The sequence below is a fragment of the Osmerus eperlanus genome, chromosome 8 (assembly GCF_963692335.1).
Source record: "Osmerus eperlanus chromosome 8, fOsmEpe2.1, whole genome shotgun sequence".
Lineage (NCBI taxonomy): Eukaryota > Metazoa > Chordata > Actinopteri > Osmeriformes > Osmeridae > Osmerus > Osmerus eperlanus.
The window spans coordinates 8,843,106-8,858,954 of NC_085025.1; the positions used below are offsets into that span (position 1 = coordinate 8,843,106).

Genomic DNA, 15,849 nt, shown 5'->3' on the forward strand with positions numbered 1-15,849 from the left:
GATATCATCCGTCTTCCTCCGCAATTTTTGTCTTGCCTTCTCTCTCCCTATCTCCCCCCTTCTCTCATCTCCTATCTTCCCCTCTCACCCCCCCCTCCCTGTTTATGCAAACAAGCCTCTTCCATGGGAGAGAAGTAGCGGAGCAGAGCGAGAACAGGACTTCAAAAGGCTCCAAGGTATTCGCACTGCAAAAAATTACAATCCACTTCAACACAATCTCTCATTAATTCTTGCCAGACACCGTGTCAGCAATGCCAACCAGGCATACTGTCCCACAGACAGAATACAGACACAGGCTGTCCAAAGATACAGTAAAAATAAATAAAACATCTAATTTCAATGTCCAACAGTAGGCATCATTTATGTCGTAAGCACTTCTTATGACTTCTTATGTATCTGTAATGACAGACATGTGATCACAGAGATATCATAAATTATTCTAATTTCAGGATCTTTTACAAGAAAGTGAAGTACCTGCCAGACAGCATATCATTGTAAGTATGTGTGTTGATGTATTTAATGTATACATATATCTCGTTTTTTTTGTAAGAGTGTGTGAGTGTGCGTGTGTGTGTGCACTGCAGTGGGGGATACATCCTCTGTTCTTGGCAACAATATAATCCAGTATAAGAGTGGATGAGAGAAGGCTGGGGACTGGCTGTGTTTGTGTGCGTGTGGGGGAGTACGTGCAGCTTCTCAGACTTGTAAACTAAAGTCCACAGGAAATACCAAACTGCATTTTAGACTCTATGCAGCTGATCCTCAAGAAACAAGTGAGAAAGCTAACAGAATAAACACTGGGATACACAATGGGGTGAAGGTTTTCCAGCGTGGATGGGGTGTACTGTGGAAGTGGTCCTCTCTTCACCATGGAGCCTGACAAGAGGAGGTGTATCCCCGTCATGGGATGGATGCTAGATAAAGCTTGTTTCCTTGTAGTGCAGCAGGGAAACAACAGCTAACGTCACCATAGCATCCATATTAATAACCCAGGGAAAAATAGAACGCATGTAGTAGAAACTTCACTCTCTGACTCACACACACACACAAACATCTTATACTGTCAGTCCTGCTAGCAGGCATTGGAGGGAGAGATGCCAGGCTATATGAAGGTTCCTTCAACCAGTGCCACTTCTCTGGCTCTATCCAGCCCTGTGTCTGGCTCTATCCAGCCCTGTGTGTCTGGCTCTATCCAGCCCTGTGTGTCTGGCTCTATCCATCCCTGTGTGTCTGGCTCTATCCAGCCCTGTGTGTCTGGCTCTATCAAGCCCTGTGTGTCTGGTTCTATCCAGCCCTGTGTCTGGCTCTATCCAGCCCTGTGTGTCTGGCTCTATCCAGCCCAGTGTGTCTGGCTCTATCCAGCCCTGTGTGTCTGGCTCTATACATCCCTGTGTGTCTGGCTCTATCCAGCCCAGTGTGTCTGGCTCTATCCAGCCCAGTGTGTCTGGCTCTAAGAAAATATTACAGTATTCTGCTTTGGCCAGACGTGCAGATCCCTCTTAAGAGTCTCTATGCATCTGGTTCTCACAGAGAGAGACCAGGCCAGTGTCGAGGCTGTTAGCTGGAGGGCCTCTCACCTCATAAACCTCAATAGAACAGCATAGATAAAGTGGCTTGTTAGAGATAAATCAATAGGAAGCTTAAAAGGTAGCTGCTGAGCCACTGGATATGGCTTCCAGAAACCTGCGCCTGGGAGGAATCAGCATTTCTCTCAGCTCCCTGTTCCGGACCACACAAGCAGTCTGCCAGAGTCTGAGACTACATGTACTGCGAGGGACAAGGGTCACCAAGTGTGGTCTCCCTTGCCAAAGACTGGAGCTTCCTGCTGGCTGGAAGACTATGACCTGACAACCCATACAGACAGGGCAGGGTGTTGGGCAGGCTAGGTATTGCACACACAAATGGAATATTCCTCTTAGTGGGTTTAATGGCTGTATCAGACACTAGATTACATTTAAGATCATAACTTGTGAAATAAAGTCATATGTGCAGGAGACACAGGCGGGATCTTTGTGCTTCACTTCCTGTCTCCACAGGCTTCTTGATTGGTTAGCAAGTCAATGATAGGCCCTCCTAATTGGCTGCCCAGAGTGCAGCAGGCCTGGTGATTGGCTGGGCTTGGTAGAGGGAAAGTGTCAGAGTTCATTGCAGGCTCTCTCCTCTGCGGTGCGGAACATGAGGATGCTGTTGTAGATCTTGATGGCAGGACCCAACTTTATACCCAGAATCCTTAGCAGGTCCACCTGGTTCAATAGGAGCAATGCCTCTCCATCTATCTGCTGCTCACAGGAAAGGAGAGGGGAGAGGGGAGAAAGGGGCATAAAGGATCATTGAAAAGAGGAGGACAGGGGAGGAGAGTTTAAGATAAACCATACAAATTTAAATAGGAGCGTCTTATTCAGACATACGCCCTCTAAGCACCCAGGTAGCAACCTCTCTCCTGCTCTAGAAGCTTCTGTGTCTGACTCTCCAGCCAGCATGGGATCAGCAGGACTTCAAACACACAGCTCGTTAGGCATCTCTCATGACGGCTGTGCTAACGACCCTGGCCTTGTTAGGGGCGGAGGTGATGGAGCCCCTGAGTCATCTTCTACATTTAAACACTCACATTCAGACTGAAACGCCGGAGGATCATATTCTACCTTTAATGACGCATCAGAACAGACAGCGTGGAGCAGCCGTATCATGGCTAATTACAGCTGACGTTTCCCAGGCTGGCAGGAAAGGCCTGATCTTCAGATCAGAGAGTCTAAACCTCTCTGCACTCTGGAACAGTACGGAAACTAGAATCCTGTCTGTGCAGAACTTTCACTAAACAGGGAACATTGGAGTTCTGTACACTATAACTAATTTCTCTCGTTTTCCAAAAGAGAGGAAATATGGAAATAGAGGGAGTTCAAAGAAGAGGGAAAGAGAGCGGTGGAGAAAGAGAGAGAAAGGAGAGGTAGAAAAGGAGAGATAAAGCTATGGCGATAGAGATGAAAGAGGTAGAGACAGAGAGAGGTAAAGATAGAGACAGGTCTTGGTACCACGGAGAGCTTAGCAGCAGAACAATACCAACCTTACCAGGAACGTGTAGCTTCTTTCCTAGAACAATTTGGATGTGCATGTCTGTCTGTCTGTCTGTGTGTATTTTTGACTGCGTGTGTGTATGAGCTGTACCTCCTCTCTGAAGGTGCGTATGTGCTCCTTACAGCCAGGGAGACCTTGGATGAACTCAGACACCTGTTGAACATGGTCAACCTTTCAGGTTAAACAGCCGGCCAGGTATTACACAGACTCCAGACAAGACCCTTAGGTCCTTGACAGACTACAGACAGGTAGAACTCTTTAGTGTGTCTCCTACCTGTTCCACAGTCCAGGCTGCCACCTTGCTAGCAGTGATCCCTTCCACAGTGGGGAGGAGCTTGCTATGTTGGTCCCAGCAGAACGGCATGCTGGGAGAGGGGGTGGGGCTGAGGGAGGGGGTAGGGGTGGGGCTGGGCAGGAAGACCGATTGATGTAGCGCCTGCTGAAGAGTTAGCTCTAGATGGGAGACACATGCACATATTTGTATTGCTATGGGACCAAGAAACTGTCTTCATAATTTCACATTTTCCTTGTTTCAGTATTCTTGAGGGCCCCCCAAAAGAATAGCTTAACAAGTCCACACACAACTCATAGTAAAAACTTTGTCTCTGACAAAAGTGAATTAGAACCATTCGTGCAACAATATTAATGTTCTCTCTAATCACACTTTAAGCTAACTAGAGTTTGTGTGTGTGTTCAATGATGGTCGTTTCCTTGCTTGAGGCGTCAACACTGCTGTTAGCTTCCTCCACTGTTTATGGAGGTTTGAGAGATAATTGCCAGCGACAGCTCTGGTGGAGGGAGGTGTTTAACTGCTTCACAGTTAATCTGAAGGTTTGATAGAATGTAGATACATGCTGCCAGAGGATGTGGAGAGACAGAAGGAAAAAGACAAACTGAGACAGGGAAAGAGAGAAAGAGATAATTCATACTAGTGATTCTGAGACTGAGGAACACTCTGATTCCCATGGTAACGTCACGATTCTACACATGCATCAGATTAGTTTGTTTTGAATCACATCATCTGTTCTTTCTGGAGCCAAACCCTCACACGCACGCACACACACACACACACACACACACACACACACACACACACACACACACACACACACACACACACACGACTCCTTCCAGCGTCAGGGGATTAACCACAAAGCATAATTGCATTTCCATAATTTATATCTTCGGAATATCACTGCACCTCTATAACAGACGAGTACAGGGTGTGTTGTGTTTGAGCAGTGTGTAAAGTGAGCTTCAGTCAAGTTTGGGATGAACCCTCTCCTCTCTCAAACCCCCACCCTCTCACCTGCTTCTACTCCTGCCCCTACCCTGGCCAGGAGACATGGAGGGGGGGAAGGAGAGAGAATAAAGGCCAGAGAAAATATGAGAGAGAGAATTAAAGAGGGAAAGCTGAGAGAGATGTGAGGCATGAGGAGAGAGGGAGGGAAAGAGAGAGTTAGAGAGGGAAAGAGATGTGAGGCATGACGAGAGAGGAAGACAGAGGGATGGAGAGAGAGATAGAGAGGGAAAGAGATGTGAGGCATATGCAGAGAGACATTGCGTGGGAGCGAGTCAAGTGTGGGATGTTGAGACAGGGGGCCCATGGCACACACCAGTGCATCAACACTACATTAAAGCCTTGTGTACAGTAACACTGTCTCTGGTATGGTGCGCTCGACGTGTGTGCTGATGAGACTGAAGCAGCAACAACCCCACTCGAGAGGAATGAAATCCGACCATTATCAGAGCCTTGCTCCGTGGAAGACATACAAATCAAACCCTCTGGCTGCTGGATAAGGAGCACACTCACACACCCTGCTGGAGGGGCACACTGGAGATGGCCCGCTGTCTCATCAAGAGGAGATGAAGAGGGAGATAAAGAGGGAGACCGATGGAGAGAGGTAGATAGAGAAAGAGTGATAGGCAGAGAGCGGGGAGCGTGGCGGAGACTGTACCTTTCGTTTCTGTGATTGAGGACACCTCGCTCTCCACCTCTTCCTCCTCCACCTTCCTCTGCTTGCATGGGCGCCCCACCCTGGGGGAGGGAGGGAGGGAGGAGGAGAGAGGCGTGTGTGTGAGCGGAGGGGAGGAAGGAGAGGGGGGGTGGTGCGGATGTGAGAAAGGGAGGGAGAAGGAGACAGGGAGTGTGAGAGTGATTATGAGGAAAAGAGGGAGGGAGAGAGTGTGAGAGTTTGAATAAAAGGGGGAGAGAGAATGTGTGACATGCCAGAGGTAGAGAGGAGGAGATGATGAGAGGTCAGACTAAATGGTCATTAGGTGCCTTAATTAGAGCTGTGCCAGCCCACTCTTTATCTCTCTCTCTCTCCCGCTCCCCTTCTGTCGTTACCCCTCTCTCTCTCTATTTCTCTCTTTCTGTTTCAGTTTCTCTTTCGCTCTCTATCATCATAAGATTAGAGAGCTGACAGTCTACCTCTGTTCCTGCAGATCCAACATTCTCTCAGTTATCTGTTCTTGACTATTCTGGTCTGATTCAAGAGTTCAGATCATTCCTTAACAATGCAAACAGTAAAACAATCTTATCATTAAATAATTCCAACCTTTTTAGTTTGAGTTCAAGACAGCTGTATAAATACACACAGTACTATACAGTATATATTGTATATGTTATAGTGAGGGAAAAAGTGAGAAATAAACTGTCAGTATGCTATATCAAATTGAGAGAGAGGAAGAGAGATAGTACAGAGAGATAGAGAGACAAGGTCAATCAGTGTCCGGTAGTCTCAGTGTTGCCATGGAGCTCACCTCCTCTTGGGCTCTGTGCCCGCAGGCCTCTTGATTGGCGGCTCCATGCTGGTTGCCAAGGTACCCACACTGCATTACAATATAGAGTTATGGTTGTAAGGTATGTGGGTCGAACACTATTGTAAACATATTGAAAATATTATTAAACTATCGTGAAACCAAAAATATAGCATAAAATACAAATAAATGTTCTATTGATATTAATCTTTCATTTACCTTTAATTGCTATTAATTTTTACAATAGAGAGATTGAGGAAGTTGAGAAAACCAGATTTGTCCCAAACATTGATTGGTTCTTACTCTGTGTTGGTGGGTGGGGTGTTTGGCAGTGGTGGCTCCGCCCTCCTGGTCCGGGCCAATCGGGAGCCAGGCATCTCTCCACTGAGGCGGTCCGGGAGGGAGGAGTCTCGGTTCAGGTTGATGTCTGAGTATGGACAGCCAACAGCACTGAAACACAAAACTCTGGGGTTTAGAGATGTGTGTTTGCATGTGTGTGCATGTGCAAATTATGGCAGAGAGTATGATAGCACAAAAGAACATTTCCTGAATAACAATGTTCTCATTCTTTCTCTTCTCTCCCCCTTTCCTCCCTCTCTCTCACCTATCTATTTCTCTCTCACCCCTCTCCACCTCTTAACTTTCTTTCTCAAAAATATCTCTCTTTCTCTCCTCTTTCACCCACTGCATCTATCAATCAATCATGACAAACTTCCACTGTCTGAGTCTCTCTCAGCTGACTAGCTAGAACACTGAGTAGACAAGGTTGAAATAATTAATTCCAGGTCGATGGAACTCAATTTAGTCCAATTTGCCCCAAACCAAACTTCTAACGAAAGCACAGAAACTGTGTGTTTACACAAACACACACGCACACAATCTGTCACTGTGCCTCTGCCCTTTCCTCCTCTGCTTCTCTCCTTACCTCTCTCTCCATCGTTCTCTTTCTCCCCATGTTTCTCTCTCCATCCTTTATCAGCTATAGTAAACAACTCAAACCCATTTACATGAAATGAGAGGATGAGTAAGATGCTCAATTTAACTGTACAGCGGAGAGAGACAGAGAGAGGGAGAGAGAGAGAGAAAGAGAAAAGGATATATATAGAGAGAGAGTAAGAAAGAGAGAAAATGCTCCCCATCTCTCCCTCTCCTCTCTCCTCCCTCTCTCGCTGGGTGCCATCACTCTGCATCACTGGAATGAGAGATCTTCCTTTTCTCTTCTATCTGGTGTGTGTGTGTTTATCTGCAGCTGGCTGGCCTCCACACAATATGTTAAGCGGGGCTCAGCTATCAAGCATCAGCAGTACTGACACCTGGATTACTGACATCTAGAAAACAGTCACCTGTCTGCCTGACACCAACACTAGAGGGGCCATACCTCCTCTTCTTCCCGGACATGTCCTTGTTATGATGTTCATCTGGTATAAGACTTTATTGTGTGTGCAGGCATATTTGCATTGTCTTTGACCCTTCTTGTTAGGTCCTGCCTTCTCCAAATTGGCCTGTTAATTTATGTATTCGGCATCAAACAGTTGCTTTCCAGTAGCAGCAAATTAAAGTTAATTAATTAAATTATATATATATATATATAAATTTTTTCCCAGTATTAAAGTTTGCATTCATAGTTACCCCCCTCCTTTTCCCGGGCAAAAAAAAGGTGTCTTTTAGGAAAACCAAAATGATCATCCTAACACTGAATGACATGCATATCTGTAACTGGACAGGCCCTTTGTTAGTTACTGGTGATTGATCATACCTGTGGTGTCCTGAGTAGCGGGCTCCTTTGATATGTCCAATCCCCTTACAGCCTGGGGTGGGACACCCCCCCTGCTCTGATGACTCCAACACTTCCTGTAGACCTGGGGTGGGGCGGGGGAGAGGTGAAGAAAAGAGAGGAGAGGTGAGGAGAGACAGGCCGGCTTGCAGGTTGACCGACAGGCAGGCAGGCAGGCAGGCAGGCAGGCAGGCAGGCAGGCAGTCCACTCACAGATGGGGGGTTGGAGGAGGTGTCCAGTCTTGGCACACCAGCCGGCAGGGTGGAGGTCAGGGCTGTCTGTGTCCACCCAGTAGTCCAGCTCCTCTGGCCAACCATCAAAATGCACCTGGACACACACAGACAAGATAGAACCTTGTTAGAAAACGCTGACATCTTACATGACCTTACGAGTGAAGAGTTCTGAGTGAGGAGAAGGAAGGGATAAGGCAGGGGGGACGTCAAGGAGTGGAAGAAAGAGAAGGATGTGCGTAAGGACGCGAGGGAGAGAGGAGAGGGACAGTAATTATCACCAGGAAAAATAAGCCGGGGGAGGTGGAGGAAACACCTGCGCCCTCTGGGGACACGCGCTGCTGCACCAGGGGACCCTGGGGACATGCGCTGCTGCACCAGGGGACCCTGGGGACCACCTGCCAGATGGTCACCAGGGGCGCTGCGGTTCTCTCCACCTCCACAGAGCAAGCAGCAGAGGACACGGGGGAAAAGAGAGGAGATGGGTCTCACCAGGATCCTGTGGTCGTCCGTGTCCGTTACTGTGGCGACCCTGACCAGTTGAGGGTTCCTCCTGTCCACCACCTCCAGCCTCTGCTGCCTCTGGAAACCATGAGGAGGCTTCTACAAGACACACACACCACACTGCTCACACTGGGTACATGTGTGTGTGTGTGTGTGTATTTACATTTATTTCCTTAGCACTTAGTTTGCTTGGACAGAGCGGATCTAAACCCATGATAGTGTGCACAGGTCAGAGGTCACATTGAATCACTCTGGAGCCCAATAATGTTTGTGTGCATATGTTTGTGTGTTTCCGCATGTTTGTGTGTGCGTGTGCATGTGTGTCTGCACAAGTGTCTATGTGTGTATGTCACCTGTTTGAAGGCCCTAGCAGGGGCAGCAGAGGAGCTGGTCTCCTCCAGGTATTTCTCCCAGGAGAACTTCTTCACGCTGGGGTAGCCTGGTGAACACATGTTAGGGTTCTACAGAATGTATGTGTGTCTGCATGTGTGTGTTTGTGTGTGTGTGTGTGTGTGTGTGTGTGTGTACCTGGAGGGGGGGTGAGGATTCTGTTGTTTTCTTGACACCAACTAACAGGGTGGATGTAGGGACTGGTGGCATCACACCTGGGAAGAGATAGAACAAACACAAACACACACAGACACAGACAGGTTAGGTTGACAGGAGAGACAGAGAGAGAGAGAGAGAGAGAGAGAGAGAGAGAGAGAGAGAGAGAGAGAGAGAGAGAGAGAGAGAGAGAGAGAGAGAGAGAGACAGAGATGGGGAGGGGAGATCAGGAGGACTTGTCCTGACATCTTCTGAATCTGAGTGAGAACCACTGCCTCCAGGCAGGGTGACAGCCCTCCAGTCAGCCATGGCAACCCAGCGCACCGTCCCCATGGTGACTGGATACAGGGCAGTTGAGAGTCCTTAGATAAGTGATTACTACTGTTTGGCTTTAGAACTCATGTTGGAGGACCACTGTCTGTGTGTGTGTGTGTGTGTGTGTGTGTGTGTGTGTTTGTGTACATTATTTATGAGTGTGTGAGAATGAGAGTATGTTTGTGTGTGTGTGTGTGTTCTTTGTCCTGCTGTAGTGTAAAGACTGGTGATGGGATCTGGATTGTCAGGAGACTGCATGTTATATCGCTCCTACTGGGTTTACCTCTCCTCCTCTGCAGTGTTTTAGCACCCCCTAGTGACCAATGTGGGCTCTACAGTAATGACCACGTCTGCAACAGAACCAGCCCCTATTAGGTGCCCCCTCCAGTGATTCTTACCAAGTGTCAGTGTGTGTGTGTATTTGTGAGAAAGAGGGTGGTGTGTGTGAGATAGTGTGTGAGAGAGAAGATGGTATGTGTGTGTGATTTATGTATATGGTGTGTGCTCTTACCAATAATCATAGCTCTCATCCCAGTTGTCAAAATGGACCAGGAAGCGACTGTCCACCATGTCTGTAACCGTGGCAACGCAGATGAAGGAGGGGTTCTTCTTGTCAATGGCCTCCAGCTTCATCCCAATACGGAACCCCTGGGGTGTGACGGTCTGGAACACACACACACACATACTGTATAACACACACACATACTCTGTATATTGGTCTGGGGCCATCATTGCGTGTAGTTGCTGATCTGGGATCAGTGTGATGTGTGTATGACCTGGTCTGGGGTCAGTGTGATGTGTGTATGACCTGGTCTGGGGTCAGTGTGATGTGTGTATGACCTGGTCTGGGGTCAGTGTGATGTGTGTATGACCTGGTCTGGGGTCATTGTGATGTGTGTATGACCTGGTCTGGGGTCAGTGTGATGTGTGTATGACCTGGTCTGGGGTCAGTGTGATGTGTGTATGACCTGGTCTGGGGTCAGTGTGATGTGTGTATGACCTGGTCTGGGGTCATTGTGATGTGTGTATGACCTGGTCTGGGGTCAGTGTGATGTGTCTATGACCTGGTCTGGGGTCAGTGTGATGTGTGTATGACCTGGTCTGGGGTCAGTGTGATGTGTGTATGACCTGGTCTGGGGTCAGTGTGATGTGTGTATGACCTGGACTGGGGTCAGTGTGATTTGTGTATGACCTGGTCTGGGGTCAGTATTTACCGTGTTGTGGTTATCAAACAGAGCCTTGGGAGCAGCCTGGGCCTTCCACTGCTTGATGTAGGCTGGCCAGCTGAAATCCTGCTCCTTTACACCTGCACACACACACACACAACACACGCACACATGCATGTTTCCATCCATGATGATATTGATCATGCTCTCCAATTACAAGATATGGCAGTACTATCCTCGTTTGCCCCTTCAGCTGTTGCCAAGGGCAACCTGCCTCCCTGCGGTACTTCACAAAGCTTCAGTAGAAAAGTATACCCAAAAACCTCACAGGAGGAATACAAAACACTGCAGCAACCCTGGATTGTATTTAGACATGACAGTGGACATGCTCCAACAGCCCTGGTTGATTAGACACAGGGACGAGAAACTCAGCCTCAGCTTCTTGGGGAATGTGTGTGTGAGTGTGTATACGTGTGTATTTATGTGCATGTTTACACCTCTTACCTTTAGGTGGGTGAAGCTTGTGTCCTGTCTTCTCACACCAGCCAATGGGATGGATGTCTGAGGAGTTGGAGTTTACCCAGAAGTCATAGCAGTCTGAGAACTTGTCAAAATGGAGCCTGATTCTGTGTCCGGACACCTAAATATAAAACCCCATTATCAGTAATCCAACCAGCTTCACATAACAGTTCCAATAACAATGTTTGAACAACACAGTCATCACAGTAACAAGGTGATAGTGCAGTAAACATATCAAAACAAAGGTTTCTGGGTAGTCCTAATGTGGTAATAACACTTCCTAGAAAATTCGATCCTACCAGTTCCTAGTCCTACCTCTGCCACGGAGAGGACACAGTACATGGAGGGGTGCTCAGGGTCCACCCCCTCAAGCCTCATCCCCACCCGGAAGCCATTCTTGCTCTGTGGAAATGCCTGGTGCTACACACACACACACACACACACACACACACACACACACACACACACACACACACACACACACACACACACACACACGTGAGTTAGAGAGAGAGAGACAAGGATTGAGGAGAAAAGGGTATTGATTTATAGACAGAGAAAAGACAGAAAAAGAGTGTTTCAGTGCATGCTGTGTGTGTGTGTATGTGTCTTCACCTCTTTGAAGAGTTTGTTGGGGGCGGCCACAGCTCTCTCCTGCTCCAGATACGAGGCCCAGCACCACACCTTCTTCTTCCCTCCATAAGGCACCGCTGCAACACCACCACCACCATCATCCTAATCATGCTCTCTTCTCCATCCCCACCACCATCATGCTCCTCATCTTGCTCTCATCCTCTTTATCATGTCTACTCACTGTGTCTAAGCAGAGCTGCATCATGTCTACTCACTGTGTCTAAGCAGAGCTGCATCATGTCTACTCACTGTGTCTAAGCAGAGCTGCATCATGTCTACTCACTGTGTCTAAGCAGAGCTGCATCATGTCTACTCACTGTGTCTAAGCAGAGCTGCATCATGTCTACTCACTGTGTCTAAGCAGAGCTGCATCATGTCTACTCACTGTGTCTAAGCAGAGCTGCATCATGTCTACTCACTGTGTCTAAGCAGAGCTGCATCATGTCTACTCACTGTGTCTAAGCAGAGCTGCATCATGTCTACTCACTGTGTCTAAGCAGAGCTGCATCATGTCTACTCACTGTGTCTAAGCAGAGCTGCATCATGTCTACTCACTGTGTCTAAGCAGAGCTGCATCATGTCTACTCACTGTGTCTAAGCAGAGCTGCATCATGTCTACTCACTGTGTCTAAGCAGAGCTGCATCATGTCTACTCACTGTGTCTAAGCAGAGCTGCATCATGTCTACTCACTGTGTCTAAGCAGAGCTGCATCATGTCTACTCACTGTGTCTAAGCAGAGCTGCATCTCCTCTGCGTTTCCTGCGCCCGCGGGGAGCCCCTCGAGTTCCAGGCCTCTTACTCTCCTTCTCTTCCTGTAGCACACGCACGCACACATTAGAATGTCCATTTATAATACGATGCTGCTGTTTTGCTGCTGTCGCTTTAGTACTGACATAGTCTTCATCATCGTCATCATCTGGTTGATCAGGGGAGGTGTCCATCTTCTCCAGGATTCTTTCTGGTTGGCTGGTTCGTCGACGTCCCACACCCAACAGCTGTCCATTGGACAGAGACTCTTCATTTTTTGTTCTGGCCTCCCTGAGAAGAGGGGGGGGGGGAACACACAGCAGCACATGACCATTGCAGCAGGGAGACTTATAAGTGGTGTGGTGTGTGGGGAGTGGTGTGTGTGTATATATGTATCTGCTCACCCCTGCTGGTCCTGCTGCAGACAGCGCTGGCTACAGTGTCGGCCGTCCGACAGAAAGTCCACGCTGGAGCCCTTCCTGTTGCAGCGCACACACACCAGACCCCACAGGCCCACCTCCACTTTCTCCTTATCGGTTCTCTCCTTGTCTGGTCTTTCCTCTTCCTCCTTTATCTGAATATTTTCTGAGAGCAAGCGAGAGAGTGAAAGAGAAAAAGAGAGAGGTTGTGGGATGATATAAATAATATATATATATATATAATTAGATGGTACAATTATAGGTTGTCCAATGTGCTGACTTGAAGGTAAGACATCAGACAAAGGCAAGAACAGCAGGTGTTCTCACCTTCATGGGAGCTGGGGACCACCCAGGTGGTGGTGGCGTGAGCCTTCCTCACCCCCTCCTCTTCTTCCTCCGCATCCTCCTTCACCTCATCTGTAACTACCTCCAGCACCCCAAACTCGTTCACTCTGAACTGAAACACATACACACACACACATACATTGAGTTGGACTGGATAGCAACATAGAGAAGCTGTGAGCCAGTATCTGAGGCGTGTTACCTTGAGCTGGCTGCCTGGCAGAGTGCCCACCCCGTCCTGCCAGTCCATGGCTCCGTATACATCAAAGTCTGGAGCCACTGCTGCCTGACTGGACCCCTCCATAGACATGATCACAGTGATCTTACACACTGACACAGGAAACAACACGCACAACTTCATTCAGAAAAACAACCCCAAAAAGATACCAGTGTGATCTGACACTCTAACAGAACACTGCATTCTGAAAGTGGTAGGAATTGCCTAAATTAACAAGAGCCCAGTCTCATGATATATGGTTTAGAACTATTAGGCCTACTTTGGAGGGCCATCAGTTTATTATCTTAAATCTTTATATAATAAAGTTGAATCTTGGTTGTGACAACAACAAAAACAACTTCATTGTGACAACAACAATTTAGGAAAATGTCATTTTAAAACCAATGATTTGGCAGTGTATTTCGGAGTTAAGCCGAATGTAGAAACGTAAGCTACTAAATGCTTCTCTTGTTGCACGATTTGTAATTATGTAACAATAATGGTAGTTTTTTTAGAAAAGGCAGCAGCAGCGGAAGGCCTTCTGCGTTTGCTACATTGTAACCCTTGACGCAAGACCACCGCTGCATGGCGCTGCACACCCTTATTTTGTCGACTGCGCTTGAAACTTTCAGCTGCCTATTCAACAATGGAAGCAATTCAGAACAAAAATGGAGCCTACAAATAATAATATAATTCATGCAAATGACAAATTATTTATGGTTAATGCATATCCGACATCTTCTTTGTTTGATGCAACGTCTGCTGTTTGAACAGGTCCTTATTTCCCGTGTGTGATTTAAGCTATGTGCCCCTTGAGCCTTGTAGTATAGGCATTCTGGCGGGTATGGCTACTGTTTATCAACGAAATATTGATTATTAATCCTCTACGTATTCAATAAATATGAAAGTCAGTTCTATTTCATGCACACACATCAATATATTTTTCCAGTATGAATTAGCGGCGCAATTCATCATTGCATAAAACTGATTCGCATTATGCGATACTTTGTGTTTTAGTGAAAAAAATAATACTTGAAGTATTTATGGTGGCTGCTTACAGTGAAGCATCTATTACCCTTACATTTCAGATTATCTTCTTTTTTTTTACTGTAGATCATTTGTTGATTATGCGCGTTATTGATATTAATTTCAAGCACTGACTTATACTTTTTAAATTTCGAGTGGGATTAAACGCTACAACGTCATATTCTCTTTGTGTTCCAACAAGGTGTGTTAGATATAGGAGTGTTTCTACAAACCGCCAATCATGCCTCTAATCTGATATAAGCACTTTTCTGAGCTGTGATACTATTTAATGTGTTTTAAAGGCAGTCCCCCAAAATGGCGGAGCTGGAATATACTCTATATATAATTCTCACCGGCAGGCCCGCAGACTCGTTGCATTAGGAACAAAAATAATACCTCAACTCTCGTGGAAAGCTGTTTAGAAGGACGTGGAGAAATAAATATTCTTAGCTCGGTTCATCAGACAAGCGCAATACTGCGCAGTCCTTCTCTCGCACACAGACCGCTGCAAGATTCTGTCCAGAGTACAATATATCTTATTAAAACGATTTCGCCACACGATAAATGTAGCACAACCTATTCTCTAGCCTGTATAATAATTATCGACCTTTCTTTGGTAGTATTATTCAGTTGCAATCCATTTCACGCTCTCTCACATTGTATCTCTTCCTGGCTGATATTATTGATGACACGTCCAGTCGTTTTGGACTTTATGGCTAAGTTTCTGGCAAATTGCGCCGCAATAAACCCCAAGCGAAAGTACAACACAACAGATTAGTTATAGCTATATTACGCATAGTTCCACCTTAATTATCCCTATATAAAGTACAATTGTTTTAATTTGTCTGTTTCTTACCCAAATTCTCCCACGAGTACTGACAAATTGCCCAGGCATCTGTCAATGCGCATGCGTATGGCTGGGAGCGAGTGTTTGCAGTGGGTGCTTTTGACTGAAACACATGATGCCTGTAACGAAAGTTTCAGTTGGCACATACTCACAATATGTATAAGATGTAACTTTTGATCGTTGCGTAATGTAGTATGAACAATAACAGCGATAGCAAGTGTATGTCTTGTGGATGTGTTTGCGACTGAAATAGGCCGTGCTGCTTAACAGGAATAAAGAACGAAAAGCTAATATGTCACTTAGTTTCTAAAAATACACGCCGTTTGCTTGAAGCCTGTCAACAGCGTCCCTTGCGAAGTACCCTAAAGCGGGTTCTAAAATGTATCCAATGCGACAAAGTCTATCAGTAACATACACTCTTAACAATTGTACGGAACAAAACACGGTCACGTGCACCCCCAGTGCTCCAGCTTTCTGTCTCAGTTATGGAAGCGTCCTTCCATACTTTCATGTCAGATTCATGTCAGTCTCCGTAATGTTTTCACCTGGACAATTCCCTAACATTCAGCCATTTAGACCGATATGTAGCTGAGGGCTACTTGTACCTGAGCTACTCTTCGCTGAACACTCTGCTCTGATCATTATCCTGGTCTGGGTCTGCCCCAGTCTGAACACTGCTCTTGTCTGAACACAGCCCTGGCAGGACATCTCAGGCCTTAACCCTTTC

At 46.8% G+C, this 15,849-nt stretch overlaps 1 protein-coding gene across 2 annotated transcripts; it reads right to left on the minus strand.

Annotated features, from left to right (window-relative positions):
* Nucleotides 1–1,909: 1,909 nt before the first annotated feature.
* l3mbtl3 (L3MBTL histone methyl-lysine binding protein 3) lies at nucleotides 1,910–15,210 on the minus strand. Of its 2 annotated transcripts, none has more exons than XM_062467857.1 (22): nucleotides 15,132–15,210; nucleotides 13,235–13,362; nucleotides 13,018–13,147; nucleotides 12,676–12,856; nucleotides 12,418–12,562; nucleotides 12,249–12,336; nucleotides 11,506–11,600; nucleotides 11,206–11,310; nucleotides 10,876–11,011; nucleotides 10,420–10,511; nucleotides 9,717–9,868; nucleotides 8,873–8,949; nucleotides 8,698–8,783; nucleotides 8,333–8,443; nucleotides 7,823–7,937; nucleotides 7,592–7,694; nucleotides 6,139–6,285; nucleotides 5,839–5,907; nucleotides 5,031–5,110; nucleotides 3,347–3,525; nucleotides 3,163–3,225; nucleotides 1,910–2,279 (listed from the first exon to the last, which is right to left on the minus strand). In XM_062467857.1, the coding sequence occupies exons 2-22, from the start codon at nucleotides 13,340–13,342 to the stop codon at nucleotides 2,136–2,138; spliced, it is 2,406 nt and encodes an 801-aa protein (XP_062323841.1). In that variant the 5' UTR covers nucleotides 13,343–13,362; nucleotides 15,132–15,210; the 3' UTR covers nucleotides 1,910–2,135. The 2 variants fall into 2 exon arrangements, with proteins under 2 accessions (XP_062323841.1, XP_062323840.1); XM_062467856.1 differs by lacking the exon at nucleotides 15,132–15,210 and adding an exon at nucleotides 14,629–14,668.
* Nucleotides 15,211–15,849: the final 639 nt, after the last annotated feature.